The sequence below is a fragment of the Microtus pennsylvanicus genome, chromosome X (genome assembly GCF_037038515.1).
Source record: "Microtus pennsylvanicus isolate mMicPen1 chromosome X, mMicPen1.hap1, whole genome shotgun sequence".
NCBI lineage: Eukaryota > Metazoa > Chordata > Mammalia > Rodentia > Cricetidae > Microtus > Microtus pennsylvanicus.
Window position 1 is genome coordinate 50,201,044 of NC_134601.1, and position 18,818 is coordinate 50,219,861.

General features: G+C 39.6%; 1 protein-coding gene across 7 annotated transcripts in view; it reads left to right on the top strand.

Moving 5' to 3' along the window:
- Positions 1-1,760: 1,760 nt before the first annotated feature.
- Positions 1,761-18,818, top strand: part of Thoc2 (THO complex subunit 2) — a 107,245-nt gene continuing 90,187 nt past the window's right edge. For all 7 annotated transcript variants that reach the window (XM_075958439.1, XM_075958444.1, XM_075958443.1 and 4 more), the window contains exons 1-2: positions 1,761-1,855; positions 17,706-17,764. In XM_075958439.1, the coding sequence (XP_075814554.1) occupies positions 1,785-1,855; positions 17,706-17,764 (130 nt within the window). In that variant the 5' untranslated portion in view covers positions 1,761-1,784. The remainder of the gene's footprint in view (positions 1,856-17,705; positions 17,765-18,818) is intronic.

Below are 18,818 nucleotides of genomic sequence, written 5' to 3' on the forward strand. Positions count from 1 at the left end.
GGTTCAGACTCTGTGAGTTCCCATGCCAGGCTAGCATTTCTGTGGGGTTTCCTGCTATGTTCCTGACCTCCCTGGCTCCTACAATCCCTCCTTCCTCTCCTCATTAGGACTCCCCGAGGTTGACCCAGTGTTTGACTGTGGGCCTCTGAATCTGCCTCCACCAGTCACTGGATGAAGGCTCTCCAATGATGACCTGGGTAATCACTATTCAGATCAAAGGGGATGATGGCCAGTTCAGAATATGCATCCGCTGCGGCCAGGTGTCTTAGCTGGAGCCATTCTTGTGGCCTCTTGAAGTTTCCCTTGCATAAGGCTTCCACCTGACTCTGTGAAGATCCTCCACCCAGTCATCTCTCTTGGCAATCTCCCCCTCTGGCCACACTCAACCTGATCCCTAAAATTCTTATCCCATTCACCCCCAGTCTAACCAGATCTCCTCCATTTAGTAATACCCTTTATAGCAAAAGAAAAAATATGGGTTTTTTTGGGGGGGAAGAAATTTCTTATACTTCTTGTCACCATTAATCTTTTTTTTTTTTCTGAGACAGTCTCAGTACGCAACCTTGGTTGGCCTCGAGCTTGCAATGTAGAGGAGGCTGGCCTTGAATTCACAGAGATCTTTTCACCTCCACCTCCAGTCTTCATAAATCTCGACAAATTACCATCTTGCATTTGGCAGTTTTGAAGAGTGCAAGTCAGAAATTTTGTAGATTGTCCCTCAGTAATGGATATGCCTGCTGTTCCTACAATATCAAATTAATATGTATAACTTGGACATTAGCAATTCAAAAAATTGATTAGCATGTTTCCTAGCACATCACTGGTAGTCCCAGGATGTCCATCTCTTCCTACTAGCTTGCCCACCTTGCCTACTTCCAGGCTATGCTCCTGTCTCAGGCTCCTGACTGTTGGAATTAAACCTGTGTAAGCCTGTGCCTGGTTTTCTTGCCATATTTCTGAAATAATTCAGTCTTTTTTTTTTCCAGTGTGAGTTCCAAACCAGAGCTTGTTGTAAGCTAGGTAAGTGCTGTGTACCTGAGCTACAGCTCCAACCCTTGCAAATTTATTTTCACCAACATAGGGTGATATCTTCTATATTTTCCTACAGTAATGTTTTCTCTTTGTAATAGCAAGTATTTTGTGGAGAGACTTTGAGCCTGCACCCAGTGTTTTTTTTGTTATACTAATGCTCCCTGGTTTGACAGCTAAAGTAAGGCGTTAGATTTTAAGGATCCTGTGTTTCCCAGGGCCAGCTTTCATCCATCACGCTAGCACGGTCCTCGGCATACCACGTATCGTGTTGCACTTTCCGTGATAATTTTCTATTAGTAGTTCGTCGAGATATTTCTTATCTCATGTTCCTCTTTTCCAGAGGACCGCGCCGGGCACGACTTATAGTTCCAGTATCTTCAATGTGTAACAGACCGAGCGCTTGAAAATTTACGTGTTTGAATTAGTGGCTTGGGTTAGATATTACAGGAGATCATAAAGGCTACAAGAGGTCCGGGCCTGGCGTTTTTTATTTATTTGTTTAATTGTTTCTAAAGGGAAGTAAAACGCGAGGACTGTTGAGGGCGCGGTCGGGCAGGTACCAGCGAAAGGGACCACCGGCATCTGCCACCTCTTTGTCAGCAAGGCCTGGGACTTCCGCTGGGTGGGGAGGTAGGTGGGGCGGGAAATCTAAAACCCAACTCCCAGCTTCCGTCACTCCCGTGGGCGGTGCTCCCCTTTGACCTCTCGCTTGCGAGCCACACATCCGGGCCACTGTTACTAGCGAGGGGAAGATGGCGGCCGCAACTGTGCTGGTTCCCGCAGAGTGGATAAAGAACTGGGAGAAATCAGGGAGAGGCGAATTGTGAGTGTTCGGGCTGGGGGCGGGAGCCGGGCTAGCCGAGGCCGGGGCGTTGGCCACATTCGGAAGTGGGATACAGGGGCCGGGGGTGGGGGGGGGGGAAGCGGTGCCCCCTCCCCCACCCGGGCGACGGTTGGGGATGGTAAGGAGTTTCGAACTGCAGGAGGAGCGGAGCCGGTAGCCTCCGCTGATCAGCTTCCCCGACCTCCCTGAAAGCCCCGCCGTCCACCGGAGCCCCGCTTCCTTTGGTCTCTAAGCAGAACTTCCGTCTTGGCCCCCCCAGGTCCCCCTGTGCTCCTGCTCTGTGTCTTTTTTGTCTCTCTTTCGTTTTGCCTCGGCTCACTTGACTGCTTTTCTCTCCGTGGGTTCGCGCCCGGGACTGTTGGGTCCATAGTTGACATTTTTTCTCTCTGTCCTGTTTCATCACTCTGCACTCAAGGCGACTCCTGTAGTTTGTCGCCTGGCTTCTCCTATGCCCGAAGTCTTGGGAGGGCGAACTGTCCCGAACTCTCTCCAGTCCTAGCCGCCAGTGGCAGAAGAGCACGGGGCGTCAGGGACAGCCAGACTTGGCACCTCTGGTTTCTTGGGGAGCGCCAGCTTGTACTGCCCTGGCCCTGAGGTCCTTGGGGAAGTGTGGCAGGGATTGCTGCTTTTTGCCAAGTCCCTACCGGCATGCCACCTCCGAGTGGTTTCGAACTGGATTCAACTTTTCATCCTCAAATGTTGATGAAACCCCATTTTGGCCTGGAATTGTAGCTAATTCTGGTCGCCCTCGAAGCTTTTTTAGTGCTTTAGAATGTTTTGTTACTTTTAAGTCGTAAAGTTAGTTTTGTAACCCTCTCCCGGTGACTGGCCACGGTAGAGGTTTTCTGTCCCCAGATAGCCAGCCACCCCCACTCCCCGTTTAAATAGCAAAATTAACCATTGATTTGAAAAGAAAAAAAAAGGTCTGATTTCTTTTGATTCGCCTTGGAAATTTAGTAGCCAATCTTAAAGGAGATTGATTCTTGTTAGCTGTTTGGGTTGTCTCCCTCCACTCCCACACTCCCACACTCCAGTCCAGTGTCAGGTTCCCAGTAGCTAGCGGGAAGATAGGAATCTTTGAAACTTTGCAGTGCGGGATCTTACTCTTGTAAAAGGACTTACTCCCGCCGACAACTCCCTATGCTGTTCCGTGAAACTTAGCAGTGGAAGTCCTAGAATTGGATTGTCGGAATAAGTGACTAGCTTAGTCCACTTAACTAGCTGAGTGACCTTGGTAAATTCTTAACCACTTCGACTGTTTCCCCTTGAGTAAATTGGGAATAATAAACACTCTACTGAAAGGATTGTTGTGAAGACTAAATGCCTGTAAAGCACTTGGCATATAGCAAGTGCTCAAGTGATAGCTATTACAAGTAATGTTATTCCAGCTTTTAGATATTTAAACTTCCCAGGACAGCTCTTGCACTTAGAGGCTCTACCTTTTTGGTTAGCAATTAATTGGCCTCTGGCTTCACATGTGTTTGCTCTTGTTTGCTAATAAATTGAGAGGTTCTTGAAGAAAGGCGATGACATCTCTTAGTTCTTTTGGTTCAACATCTCCTCCAGCATATACTTACAGTGCCTTAGTGTTTTGTTAACTCGCAGGTATAAGATAAGCTCTCATTTTTAATTTTTAAGTGTTATTTAACACATACCTATGCGGTGCCTCGAGTGCTGAGAAGGCAGGATGGGAAGCAACTCAACTAAACCATCCTATATTTGTGGGTTATCCTTCCCAAACAAATAACCCAGTTCATCGTTATTTACTGTCTACAACCTATTTATTCATTTATAGACAGTCATGTTTGTGGGCTGCTCAGCTTGCTTCTAGGTGGATTTCACGTGTGTGTGTGTGTGTGTGTGTGTGTGTGTGTGTGTATTTGGTAGTAAGTGCTCCATCAGTGAGCTACATGCACAGGCCTAGCTGTTTTTTTTTTTTAACAGTTTACTGTTTTTGCTTCCACCTTAAAATGAGTATTAGGAATAGGAGGAGTTCTGCCTGCTTTGCCTCTGACTGGCAATGGTTGGAGAAAAACCAAGTGATGTATGAAGTCAAGACTACCTAGTTAAAATGGAATTTTGGGTTTACTGTACTTAGGATTTTCATGTGTGTATTTATTGCATAGCTTGTGGAATGTGGTTTAAATTATAGTAGATCCAAATCAGTGTGATCAGCTTAATGATTATATAAATAGATATAATTCCTTTTATATTAAGAGGACCTATCTCATTTTTGAGACAATGACCTTGTAGCCCATGCTGACCTTGAGTTTCTAATCCTCTTCTGGGTACTAAGATTCTAGGCTTGTACCACTATACTAGCTGAGAATTTAGAGTTGGATGGTATAGCTGGGTGTGGTTGCTAACACCTGTAACCCTAGCACTTGGGAGGATGAGGGAGGAGTCCCGTAAGTTTGAGGTCAGCAGGGGCTACACAGTGAAACCTTTTCCCAAACAAAACAACAAAAGCCAAAAGAAAGTTAAAGCTTCATAGACTGGAGAAATGTCTCATGAGGTTAGGAGTGCTTATTGTGCATCTAGAGGACCTGAGTTCAATTTTCAAAATCCACATCTGATGGCTCACAGTTGCCTGGAACTCCAGCTCCATGGGATGTTACACCTCTGACCTCTTCAAGTACCTGTATTACACGCATACCCAAACACACATGCACACACATACACACAACTAAAAATAATCTATAAAAATCCAAAAGCTGAAACTGTATAATATAATGAATTATTTCAAGGTTTGCCTTACTTGTGGATGAACCTAGAGGCTTGTACATACTAGGTAAGTACTACTACTGAGCTATATCTTCAACCCTTTACAAAATTATTTATATTAGCACACAAAGCAATAGGTTTTTTTCATGACAGTTTCATACATATATCATACTTTAATTTGCTGACTTTTTCTCTACTACTTTTCTCTACCTGCCTCTTGCTGGTCACTTTTCTCCTCCTAACTAGTCCTGCCGTTTGCTTTTATGTCATGTATATTCCATTATCTACTCTTTTATTTCTTTTCAATTTGAGGCAAGGTCTCATTATGTAGCCATGGCTGGCCAGGAATTCACTTTGTAGACCAGGCTGATAAGTGCTGGGATTATAGGCATACACCACCATGGCTGACCTCCATTACCGACTCTTAATCTAACCGTTTCTTTCTTTTAAGGTCTCTCCATCTCTCCTGTCTCTTCTTCTATGACCTATGCACATCTATATGTACACTTAAAAACATAGTAATTTTCCTTAAAATAATACACGATTTCCTGTTTTATCTCTTTTTCCTGCAAATTTCATTTTCCTTTATATCCAGCCTGTTTTGTATTTTCCCTTCTTTTTTTTTTCTTCAAAAATGGGGTTTCTCTGTGTAGCCCTGGCTGTCCTGGAACTAGCTATTTAGACCAGACTGGCCTCAAACTCATAGAGAGCTCCTCCTGAATGCTGGGATTAAATGCGTGCACCACTACTGCCAGGTGGTTGCTGTTGCTGCGCCTCTTCCTTTTTTTAAAGACACTTTTTTTTTTTGAGACAGGGTTTCTCTGTAGCTTTGGAGCCTGTCCTGGAACTAGCTCTTGTAGAGCAGCCTGGATTCAAACTCACAGAGATCCGCCTGCCTCTGCCTCCCGAGTGTGCCAAGGTTTAATATATCCCAGGCTGATTTGTAATTTTGAAGCCTTGAATTCATTATCTTGCTTCATCCTCTTGTCTGTTGGGATCACAGGCACGTGCCACCATGCATAGCTGATAATTGATTAAAAAAAGAACAACAAGTGCTTTCCAGTCCTGAAATTTTTCTTTTTAAAGTGTTTTTTTAAAGTGTTTTTTTTTTTCTGAGACTAGTCTCTTCTGTGTAACCCTGGCTGTCCTGGAACTCGATTTGTAGATAGATTTGTAGTAGACCAGGCTGGCCTTGAACTCAGAGATCTGCCTGCCCTTCTCCCAAGTGCTGGGATTAAAGGGGTGTGCCACCACACCCAGCTTTTTAAAGTGTGTTTTTAAAAGTTGTGTTTCACAAGTTTGCCAAGTTTTTCTTATCTGTAGTATGATAGCAGTGTATAGCTATTGTGAGAGTTATACAGTGTCCATAGTGCTAAAAGCGGCATGATGCTGGAAATAAGTTCAGAACTAAAGCAATTTGCATAACATGTTCAGAGTCCCTGGGTTTGATCCTCAGTACTGAAAAAAGGAAAACAAAACCCAAAGCAAAATAACAGTAACAACAAAATCCAACATAAACTGTATGGGGCATTTTTTTCTTAGATGAAATATTTCTTTTTTTTTTTTTTTTGAGACAGGGTAGCTTTGGAGCCTGTCCTGGAACTTATAGTAGACCAGGCTGGCCTGGAACTCAGAAAGATCTGCCTGCCTCTGTCTTTCAAGTGCTGGGAATATATTCCTTAATTTTTTATTCCTGGTACCATGACCACAATCTGCATGTAATGAAAAAGTGCTAAGGCAGAGACCTTAGGAGTGTACATCTAATTGACATTTTAGCATTTTTCCCCCAAAATGTTCCCTTGGCAGCCCTAAACAAAGGATTTCCTATTCAGACTGCAGTAGTAATTTCTGACTATAGATCATCTTTGCTTCTGTCTCAGACTTTTAGACTTACTGTCTCAAAGTAACCTACAGTTTCCCTGACAGCTCTCCAGCTAACAGCTATAACCCTTTTCTGGTGTCTTAAAACCTTTTACTGTGTCCACCACCACTGAGACTTCCAGAGCATTGAAAAAATTGTTTTATTTTTTTGAGATTATAACGTCATTACATCATTTCCACTTCCTTTTCTTTCAAACCCTTCCATATAACTTGTCTTGCATACTTTCAAATTCATAACTGCCAGAGCTTTTAAAGGAGGACAAATGTGTAACTAATGAAAACCAACTGTCTATTCTATAGAATATCTTGGTTTTGAAGAATAAGCTTTGTTAGATAATAAAGCAGAAAAGTAAAATGATAATTTTTATCTTTCCAAACAGTACATCCCTCATATGCCTATACACTATTAATTTCTAGAGAGTATATGTATATGTATACATATATATTTAAAATTGTATTGTGTTTATGTGCACACATGTGTGCAATTGTGCATGCTAGGATGGAGGTCAGAAAAAAAATTTGTGGTAGTTGTTTTTTCCTTTCACTATGTGGGACCAGGGCATCGAATTCAGATCATCAGGCTTGGCAGCAAGTCCTTTTACCCACTAAGACACCTTTCTGGCCACCAAATACATTTTTAGATGATAATTAGAGAACTTATAGGGCTGGAGAGATGGCTCAGTGTGAGAACATGGACTGCTCTTGCACAGGACCAGAGTTTATTCCCACTGTCCATTTTGGGTTACCAGTTACAAGCGTAGTTGCAAAGGAATTCATCACATCTAGCATTCTTGGACACCTGTACATGACATGCACACACTCAAAGACACACATAATTAAAAATAATAAAAATGGATTCTTATGGGCTGAAGAGATATTTCAGCAGTTGAGAACACTTACCTCTCTAAGTCCCTGGGATTCCAGCACTCGGATGGGGGCCTACAACTGCCCATAACTCTAGTTCCAGGGGGTGTGTCACTCTCTTCTAATTTTGCAGGCTCTTGCATGCATGCACATGGTACACATACATACACTTAACCACACATGCATGTACAAGAAAAAAATCTTAAATCTTTAAAAAAATTATAAAACTTGTAGCATGATTTTTTTCCCCCAAGAGGTATGAGTACAGTAAAGGGATCATAGAAGTAGTTGTTTTATTCGGTAATTCTTAAGTAGCTTGGGTATGCCTGGAACTTGCATAGTTCAAGCTGGCCTAGAACTGATAATTCTACTTTAATGTCCTAAGTGCTTGGTCCCCAGCTCCTGAAACTATTTTTTTTTTTGAGACTGGGTATTGTGTATTCCATGCTGGCCTTGAACTGGCTGTGTACCATAACCTTGAATTTCTTCACTTCTCAAGTGCAAGGGTTGCATATGGACCGATGATATCACAGCTAGTTTAGGTGGCACTGGGGATGAACCCAGGGCCTCCCTCTAACAGCTCAGTTACATGTCTGGCCCTGAAACCTTTTCTAATTTGATTTTCTATTTTAACTTGTATTCATGAACTATATGTTAAGTCTTGGTCTGTTTTTCTGGTAATATAAATTCATTCTTCAGAAAATGTTGATGCAACATTAGGAAGTTATTAAGTTACCACTTTTTGTTTGCTAAGTTATTTTATGATGGTGAAGTAACTATTAATGTAACTGATGTTTCCTACTTACAAAGGTAGAGCTTTTGTTAATTTGTCTTTTATAATAGTTCTTGCTCTCTTTCCACAAGGTAAAATGATTTTGTTCTAGTATTCATTTTAGAGGGTAATATTTGTCATAGCATTGATAATAGAGAAAGCACATTGCTTAAACAAATTTAACCTTTCATTTTATAAAAAACTAAGTGAAGCACAGATGAGTAGCAGCCTCTTATGTGAAGCAAACTTGCAAGCTGTGAGCATAAGTAATACAGGCTTCTTTGTGTTCCATTTTTGCTGAAAAAAAAAAAGGGAAGATGAAAAGCTAGGGGCTGGAGAGATGGCTCAGAGGTTAAGAGCACTGGCTGCTCTTCCAGAGGATCTGAGTTCAGTTCTCAGTGTCCACAACAAAACAAAACAAAAAAGAAGCATTCACAGTGTACTTCTGAAATCATTAGAAGAACATTTCATTCAGATTTTCACAGATCTTTGACAGAAAGTAAATTTCTGTCCTTGCTCTCAGGTAGTTGAGGCAATATTTCCATAAGAGTACAAAATGAGTTTGAAAAGTGGAAAAACTGGTAAACTCAAATAGTAAAAGAGTAAAATATTACTGTTTTTTGAACTGAGATAGAACATTTGAATAATTTTAAGGTCATATTAGAAAGGGCAACTATTCAAGGTCATTTTGTTTGTCATCCTTCTGTAATGTAGTTTACTAGAAGTGTTTGACAGATAAGACAGTAAGACAGATTCAACATTTAGAACCAGTTACTTGTAAGTATATTTGCTGGTCTACTATTAGTGGATTGCTTAGGAAAAACATAGTTAAATCTATACCTGGAAAAAAAAGTGTTTTTTTTTTTTTTCGAGACAGGGTTTCTCTGTAGCTTTGGACACTGTCCTGGAATTAGCTGTGTAGACCAGGCTAGCCTCAAACTCGCAGAGCTCCACCTGTCTCTGCCTACTGAGTGTTGGCATTAAAGGTGTGAGCCACCACTGTCTGGTGAAAAATTCTTTTTGAGACAGAGTACTCCTATATCCTAGGTCTGTTTTTGAACCTTACATCTTGTCTCAGGTTCTAAGTTCTGGGATTACAGAACTTAGATCAGGATCACTATTGGCCAGATCTGCAATTCTTTTTGGGAAAATTTTTACTGCTTGTGTTTTGTTTCCTAGTATATAAAGAATTCTCATTTTATAGTAAGGCAACACACAGATCTGTTATGCAAGTGAATTGACTGAATATGATATCCCATTAATGATTTTGTACACAATTTGAACAAATCTTTGAGGTGCTAATTAATAGCTTACGATGACAGTATTATCTTCACGCTAATAAATGTGCTTGTGGCCTAGTGAGTGGATAATATAGAATGACATTTCAATTATTCCCTAGTTATGTAATGATGACTGTACCATAGGTGGGAGTATGGAACACTGACACAGTCCTTCCTCAATCATTGGAAGGCTTATTGAAAAAGACAACTGTGTTAACATTGCTGAAAACCGTAGAAGATGAAGTTGTTGAAAATGTGAGGAAACAAAAGCATTTGTCATAAGGAGAAAAAAGTTTCAACACCCTCCCCTTTTGAGACAGGATTTTACTCTGGATTCCACACTGGCCTTGAAATTGAGTAAACCCTGCCTCAGTATTTCAAGCACTTGCGTTTTTCAAGTGCATCAAGTGTTTCAGATAGCTCCAATTTCTTTCTTTTTCTCCCTCCCTCCTACCTTTCTTTGAACATATCATGCATCCCAGGCTTGCCTCAAGCTTACTGTTATAGCTCAGGTTGACCTTCAACTTCTGATCTTCCTGCTACCACCTCTCAAGCTATGGAATTCCAGGTGTGTGTCCCATACCAGGTTGGTGTGCTGCTGGGTACCAAACCCAAGGCTTCTATATGCTAGGTAATCACTCAGTCATCTGAGCCACATCCTCAGCCCATGGTAAGTTTTCTGTACGTGTGTACAAAGCTGAGTACCCCCAATATTGGGAAGGCAGAGGCAGGAGGATCATGCCAACTTCAGCTACATAGTGAATTTAAGGTTAGGTTGGGGTATGTGGACTTTATTTCACAAACCAAAACCCAAAAAACCCTCCCACAATAATACCTGTATACAGTGTGTAATCTTCAGACAAGGGTATTGGTATATCCATCACCTCGGATCTGAGGTGATCCTCAACCTTCCTAATGCTGCAACTCTTTAATACAGTTCCTCATGTTGTGGTGACCCCCAATCATAAAATTATTTTGTTGCTACTTCATAACTGTAATTCTGCTACTGTTATGAATCATAATGTAAATATCTATTATGTAGGATATCTGATATATGTCCGCCCCTTGTGAGTGTCAAGACCCACAGGTTAAGAACCTCTGCCTCAGCTATTTACTGAGAACACATGAAAATTCTCGCTACTGCCATTTTTTTTTGAGACAGGGTCATATTCCACAGGCCATCTTGCTAGTTCTGTCTGATATTCTTTACTAGTTAAATACATTTTTAATAGGTGGCCATGGGTGGTTAAAAATTTATAATGGGATTTTTCAGATTTTATGCAGATATAACTAGTAATTGCTTTTCATTGACCTTTTATTCTTAATTTTGAAAATAATTCTGTTACTGTTATTGATGTTACTTGGGGCAGAAAAATCATAGTTTTTGGTTTGCCTGGGCTACAGTGTAACTTCAAGGCTAGCTTGATAAACTTGGCAATGGCAAGACTATCAAAAAGAAAGCAGAAGAGGGATTATGATTTATCTTATTGATATAGTGGTTGCCTAACTTTTATGCAAGGCCCTAGGTTCAATCCCCAGTAGCACAACAGCAAAGAAAAGCAACATGTAAGTGAATGTGGATCAGCAGATGTTTATTGTGTTGACTTTTTCTAACTAAGAATAGAGTATCAATATTTATGATACAGAGTGGCAAGGTGTAGGGATATGATAAGAGATAATTTCTGTAGGGGATGGTTTTGTAGCATCATATTAGCATAAAATAGATTATATAAACATAATCTGAAAGCTTTTTCCTCCAGTGCTGAGGATTGAACTCTGGGCTTTGCACATGCCAGGAACATGCTCAACCCACTCATAAATTTGAGAGGGAGTGGAGTGGGTACAAGAGTTGGAGGTGAGAAAGAGTAGGGTAGAAATGATGGAATTACAGTACTCATGAAATTCTCATAAAAGAAAGAAATAAACTCTTGTAATAGGAATTCATCGATCATGGCTGGGCATGGTGGTACATGCCTTTAATCACAGTACTAAGAAGGCAGGAACAGGCACATCTCTGTGACTTCAGAGGCAGACTGGTTTACAGAGTTAGTTCCAGGCCAGCTAGGGTTACATATTGAGACAATATCTCAGAGAATGTTCATCTGTAAGATTTTCTTCTAATTTCTTTTTCTTTTTCTTTCTTTCTTTTTTTTTTGGTTTTTTGAGACAGGGTTTCTCTGTAGCTTTGGAGCCTGTCCTGGAGTTAGCTCTTGTAGACCAGGCTGGCCTCGAACTCACAGAGATCCGCCTGCCTCTGTCTCCTGAGTGCTGGGATTAAAGGCATGAGCCACCACTGCACGGCCAGATTTTCTTCTAATTTCTAAATTGTGAAATTGAACAACAATATAGAGAAGTGCCTAAATTCTAATGTGTAGAGCTTAGAGAATTATGCAATTCAAATGCAAGTCAGGTATAGAGGTAAATGCCTATAAACCAACATTTAGAGACTAAAACACAGGAGTCATGAATTTGAGGCCAGCCTCAGCTACATAGCAGACTTAGTGTCAAAAAGCAATGTAACAGCTAGACTCCTTGGGCATACATTTAATCCCAGCACTCAGAGACACGCAAATTTCTATGAGTTCAAAGCTAGCCTGGTTTCTATTTAATGAGTTCCAGGCCAGCTAAGGTTACATAGGAAGACCCTGTTTTAAAACAAAACAAAACAAAAAGCATATTAACAAAACAACATATACCAAACTGAATGTGCCACCTATTTTACATTACCACCAGGATAACATCACCTCTTTTTCTGATCTCTCTTTTCACCTCTGTGGTAATCATCATTTTGACATTTATGTTTTGTTCCTCCATATTTCACCTCATAAACTCTGGAATTATGGGCACGTGTCACCATACCTGACTTTTAAAGTTAGTGTCACATAGTAGTGAGGATTTGAAGATTGGCCAGTCTGAGACAGGGGGATCAGGAATTCAAGGTGTTAGCCTAGACAACATGGGACCTTGTTTCAAAAACAAGAGCATCAAAAAAAAAACTTAGAAAAAAAGGTCAATGTTATTTGTATGCAGTAGAATACTTCATTGTGGCTTATTTTTTTAAGATTTTATTATTATTTTATTTATTATTATATATACAGTATTCTACCTGCATGACAGAAAATGGCACCAGATCTTATTATAGATGGTTGTGAGCCACTATGTGGGTGCTGGGAATTGAACTCAAGACCTCTGGAAGAGCAGCCAGTGGACTTAACCGCTGAGCCATCTCTCTAGCCCTTCAGTCTTCTGTCTGTGTTTCCATTTATTTATCTTTGCTCTCTTGAGGTGCTTCATGTTGTTTGTGGGTTATGCATGTTCTTAGTACATAGTCAGTCTTAAAACAGTGTCCTTAAACATTTTTTGAGGTTCCGTCTTGGTTGTGTAGCTTTTGGTGTCCTGGAACTCTGTGTAGCCTAGGCTGGCTTCTAACTCATGACAATTTTTCCTTCCTCCGCCTCATGTGCTAGTATGTGCTAGGAATATGCCATCATGTTTGGCTAATAGTGATCTTTTTGTTGTTGTTTTTGAGATAAGGTCTGGCTATGTAACCCATGATGGTCTGAAATTAATGTTTAACATCTGCCACTACATTTGAGATTAATGGTGACTTGTGAACAAAAAAAAATAATTCATTTTAGTATCGTCAAATATATCCATTACTTGCTATATTAGTACCCTTTATGCTTACTTAATGCTTCTTAATGTCTTTTTCCCCCCCTTTCTTGTTCTTTTTTTTTCTGAGATAGGGTTTTATGCTAATCCAGGCTTTCCTGAACTCAAGAAAATCTTCCTGCCTCAGTCCTCTGAGTGTTGGAATGTTCCTTCTTGACTCTGAGGTTAATGAAGTTGTCCTATATTACTTTAGGAATTTAATTTTGCTTTTTAAATATTAATGATATTGGTTGATTATCATAGAAAAGAAATTGAATATATATGTCCCCGCAAAAGAGATATGCATGGTAAATTGTGCATCCTGGAAGTTCAACAGTGTCATTTATAAAGGAAATGAAATAAAAGCCAAAATTTGACTTCATATTATGTCAAATAAGTTTGTTGAAAAAAATAGCAATGGGGTCTTTCTTGATCTGTCATCTACCCTGGAACTCACTGTGTAAGCTAATCTGGGCTCAAATTTAAGACAGTCTTGCTTCCACCTCAGGAATGCTGGTATTAATGACATCCAGGTTCTTTTCTTTTCCTATTTTTGGTTTTTCAAAAATTATTATTTTGTGTATGTGAATGTGTGGCATATACATTTGTGCGCACATGTGTACACACATGCATGTGGCGGTCAGAGGACAGCCTTGTGGAGTCACTTCTCTCCTTCCACCTTTGTATAGGTTCCTTGGATTAAATTCAAACTCTCAGGCTTGGTGGCAAGAGCCTTTTTTCTGGTAAGCCATCTTGCCAGCCCTTCATTTTTCAGTTTTTGTTCATGGCATTGATTTATATTGTGAGTTAGGGATTATAGATCGTTGTGATTGAAGTTATGAAGAAAATGTAGCCTTACCCAGCTAAATAGTTGGCAAGGGCAATACAATTGTATTGGGCTTTTTTTGGTAATTATGCATATTATTGTTTGATAACATCAAAATTTTCTTTCTCTGTGTGTGTGAATGTGCGTGTCTGTGCTCGTGTGTTTTCTCCCTTTGTCTTCATGTGGTTCCCAGGGATTGTACTTAGCCCCTGTGCTTAGTCATCATCTCACTGGCCCTGCTTTTCATTTTTTATTGTTATTTTTAAAGACAAATTCTGTGTTGTCCTGGCTGGTTAGAATTCAAGGGTTCAGGCGATCCTTTCTCCCTGTACCCCAAGTGGTAGTTGAAACTGCTTTAGTTCCAGGTATGATGGTGCATACCTGTAAAACGGCAGTGCTTAGAAAGCAGAGACAGGAGGACTATTTTAAGTTCCAGGTCAGCCTGGTCTATATACTCAGCTCTATGCCAACTAGAACTGTATAGTGAGTCTGCCTTTACCAATACCCCTCTACACACAAAAGTTAAAGAAACTAAAACAGAAATCTCTAAAACAGATGCCCCCCCTAAATAAAAACCAAATACAGAGCAGTGATGTTTTGATACATTGTAAATAAAATCTATTTATATCTCTTTCATTTGGAGTGGATCTCTTTTCCATGTGTCTGTCATTTTATAACATGCATTGGCCACTTGAAAATTTTTTTCACTGTATTATGTAGCTCTTCCAGATATTGGCAAATTTCATTGTAGAATATCGAAAGTGCATTCTTTATTTTTGCCACCAAAGCTGATCACGGAAACCTTTATGAAAGTAGTCATCACTATAGTGGCAGAAATGAGTTTTTCAAAATTCTTTAAGTTTGAAAGCTTAGGTTTTTATCATTGACAATAAATACTCTGTTGTTTTCCTTGAAGGGATGAACTCAGTTCATTTTTGAGAAAATGGCCTGCAGATATCTTTGAGTCGTCATAACTTGTTAGTTGTTTCTCAAGAGGGAAAAAATGGTGTTCTGTAAAAACAAGATATGTAAGCTTACAGTTAAAATGACTGTGTGTGACATGTTGGGGACTGTTATAATCCCAGCACTTTGGGGGTTTGAGGTGAGAGAATTACATTGAATTAGAGGTTATTCTAAGCTACACAGTGAGTACTATTCCAACCCTAAATAAAAAGACCCTGTCTAAGAAAAAAAAAAGATAGATGTATAAGTAGTTTCTATGCAAGGAGCTGTTAATTTAATGCTGAGTAGGAATTTGTTATGCAAACTTCTCATTTTATCAGAGTATCTGAAAGACATTAAAAAATGGCAGCATGGGATGTGGTATTGCACACTTGGAATCTCAGTGCTTGTGACATTGAGGCAGGAGGATCTAGTGTGCCAGGCCAGCCTGAACTTAATGATAAGATCCTCTTTCCCCCCAACAAAAAGCCAGGCCAGCACTCCAGAGGCAGAGCCAATGAAATGCATATCTCAAAAAAACCAAATAGTTCAGAACTCAGGAATATTTTTTGTAGGTGCTGGAGATTGAACCCAGGACCTAATGCATGGCTAAGAATTGGCTTTCCACTGGTCTGTATTCCAGCCCCGTGTTCTGGAATTGCATAAAATAATAATGAATGGAATAAGGATTTTATTCTTAAATAATATTTATTTAGATAGTCTCTGGGTTGCAGCTATGCTAAAAGATTTTTGAGATTTTAGGGTTGAGTGCTTTTTTTGTCTAGCATGTCTACCAAGCTCTCAGTCAGAAGTGTGGAGATAAAATTGGAGATAGATACACTTAAGAATTACTGCCTTTGAAGTGGATGAGATCACCCAGGGTGTGTGTATTGGGGAGAAAGTGATGCTGGTAAGAGCAAAAGCAATCAAATACAAGGACAAAAATGTGCTTGCAAATAAAAGAGTGATGATTCCTCTGAGAAGGAAAGGAAGGGAGGGGAGAGGAGTTGGACACCCCTAAGCTGAGGTTGGAAATGCTTCAAAGTCAGAACTTCTCGAGCCCTGAGATACTACAAGTAGAAACTTCCATAACTGACATGTTGAAAGAACACAGCTTAAGAACACTGTTTATTTAACTGTATCCCAAGAAGAAGACCCTGTTACTCCCTTTCAGCTACAGTAACCCCTTTTCTGTGTATGTCCAGGTTCTCCTATGCAAGTCTGCCTATAGAATAATAAAATGGCATGTCTGGTCCACTGTACAGTAAACTTTGTTGAATGTACAAAATTTTAAAAATATTATATAAGATTATTTTTACGGGTTTGTTTGTAAAAATGACTTAGCAGTTAATAGCACTTAACTGCTGTTGGAGAGGATCTGAGTTCAGGTCCTGGCACCTATGTTGGACAGATCATAACTGCCTATAACTGCAGCTCCAAGGGATCTGACATCTTCTGTCCTCCACAGGCACATGAACATGGCATACGCTAACACAAACATACACATACAAATAAAAATGAATTTTTAAAAAATTACTGTCAGGGAGGCTGGAGAGATCTCACCAGAGGATCTGGGTTCAATTTCCAGCACCCACATGGCAGCTCACAACTGCCTCTAACTCCTGTTCCAGGGGATCTGATACCCTCACACAGATATACATGCAGGCAAAACACCAATGTCCATAAAATACAAATAAATTATTTAAAAATTACTGCCAGGATATACGTATAAGATGTATATGAAACAATGAATTTTGTGTTATACTTCAATCTGTCATCAGGTGAGAAAATATTCTGAACTGAGATAAGAAAAAACTAAGTTCTGGAATCGTTTTGGTTCTAAGCATTGTAGATAAGGGATACTCCTCCCCACAATATATTAATTCTTGTCGTGTGGGTTGCCCCTTTTGCTGTTTTGATTGTTTTGTTTCTATTGCGGTTTGCATGTTTTCTAGTTTGGTCTAGTTCAGTAGTCACCAACTCTTTGCCAATCTTGTTTCATCTATAATTCCCCTTAATTTTTTTTATTGTTTTGTAGCAGATAGCTTGTTATCTGTAGTGTTAACATTGAAGAGGAGAATGCAGTATTATTTTTTGACATTCTATTTCCTCTGGGGTGGTATATTTTTTCATCAGCTAAGACATAATGCTTGTAGTCTGTTTTTATGATGTGAACAGCCATTGACAGATGGTGAATTTTTTTATTAGGCATCTTGAAATGAAGATGTTCTAATTCTATCGTTTGATTGGCATATATTAATTGTACAAAATAATGGACTTGCTTATGATATTTTTATTCATGTATACAATTTACTGTGATCTTATTCAACTCCAATCACTCCCCCTTCTATCTTCCTGCTGCCCTCCCCTAAGTGACCCTTTTATGTTATGGCCTTGTGGAGGAGAGAGAGAGAGAGAGAGAGAGAGAGAGAGAGAGAGAGAGAGAGAGAGAGAGAGAGGGATTCCTTATCTACCTTGCCCTCTTATTGGTTGAAATAGTTCAAACTGGAGACATTTTGAGATAATCTCAAATTTGCTGTTAGCAGAGGCTGATTCTCTCTTCACTTCCTGACTCCTAGGATTATGACCATGTACCACTTTGCCCAGTAGAGACAGTCCTTATCTAGTATTGGGTTACCCCATGTTTACATGTAGCAGCAGAAAAAAATTTACATAAAAAATTATTTGCCGATTTTCGGAATAATGGCTGATTGTTCTCTTCTAGTTCTGATGGGTTGGAAGATTGGGGTTGGCAGTTTGTTTTGTCATGGTCATAGGTATTTAAATTTATCTGGGAAATTTTTATATACTTTTTAGGAGATAAAACTCACTCCTTAGGAATCAGATTTTTTTAGGATTGGAAATTGACAGATTTTTTTTTTATTATAGTTTACATTTATGCCGGATCCTCAGTGAAAACAAAAGCCACGACAGTTCGACCTATAGAGGTATGATTTTTCAAAACTATCTTAGCTATCATTTTTGTTTGCTTAACATTATAAATTATTTGATGTTGTGTGAAAACTAAAGTTCTAAGAGTGCATGCATAGAAGGCCTTATAGTTATTAATATAACTGTAGTTGCAATAAGATTAATACATGCATTATTTCATCTGCCTTTTATAATCGAGATTTTGTACATTTATTTAGATTTCTGTAGTTAGCTGTTCAGTAATAAATGTGAGAAAAAGCTATCCTGGGAAGAAAAACGGGTTTGATCGTATTTGCTCTAAAAAATTTCCACACACCCATTTCAGTGCTTTTACTAAAGCTGGTTGTGTTCAGGTGGTGTCTGGGGAGCTTGTTAAAGGCAGTTGTCATGGAAAATATCAGCAAAGGAGTTGTTTGCTGCATGTCACAAATAGGATTTATTAAGTAAAATGTTACATAATTAAGCAGGATGTAGGTTTTACTTTTATGGGATTTTGCTCTTTAACATTCATTAATTTAAAATTAGGCACATGGATTTGGCAGAAGACAAGCCAAAATAAAAACAATTGTGTCTGATTTATAGTGTTTTCATTTGTAGCTTTTATTGCAGATAATCCCATAAGGTTTTTTTTTCAGTATAAAATGAATGTTTTTGTAACTAATACTCTTTTTTTGTTTTGTTTTTTGAGACAGGGTTTCTCTGTGGCTTTGGAACCTGTCCTGGAATTAGCTCTTGTAGACCAGGCTAGCCTCAAACTCACAAAGATCCACCTGCCTCTGCCTCCCGAGTGCTGGGATTAATAAATATGTGAGCCACCACTGCCCGGCCAGGGGAGTTTTTTAACAGCATTTCTTTTTTCACTTTTTTTTTTCGCCCTGAAAAGATTTTAATTTTTTTTCCCTAGAAGGGGATTATAACTAGACTTTCTTTTAGTTTCTTTGAGGGTGAAATGCGCTGGGACACGATCTCATGTAGCCAGGTTGGCCTGCAACTTGCTGTGTAGGTTAGTATGGCTTTAAATGCCTGATCCTCCTGCCTCAGCTTCCTGAATGAATGCTGGGACTATGGGCT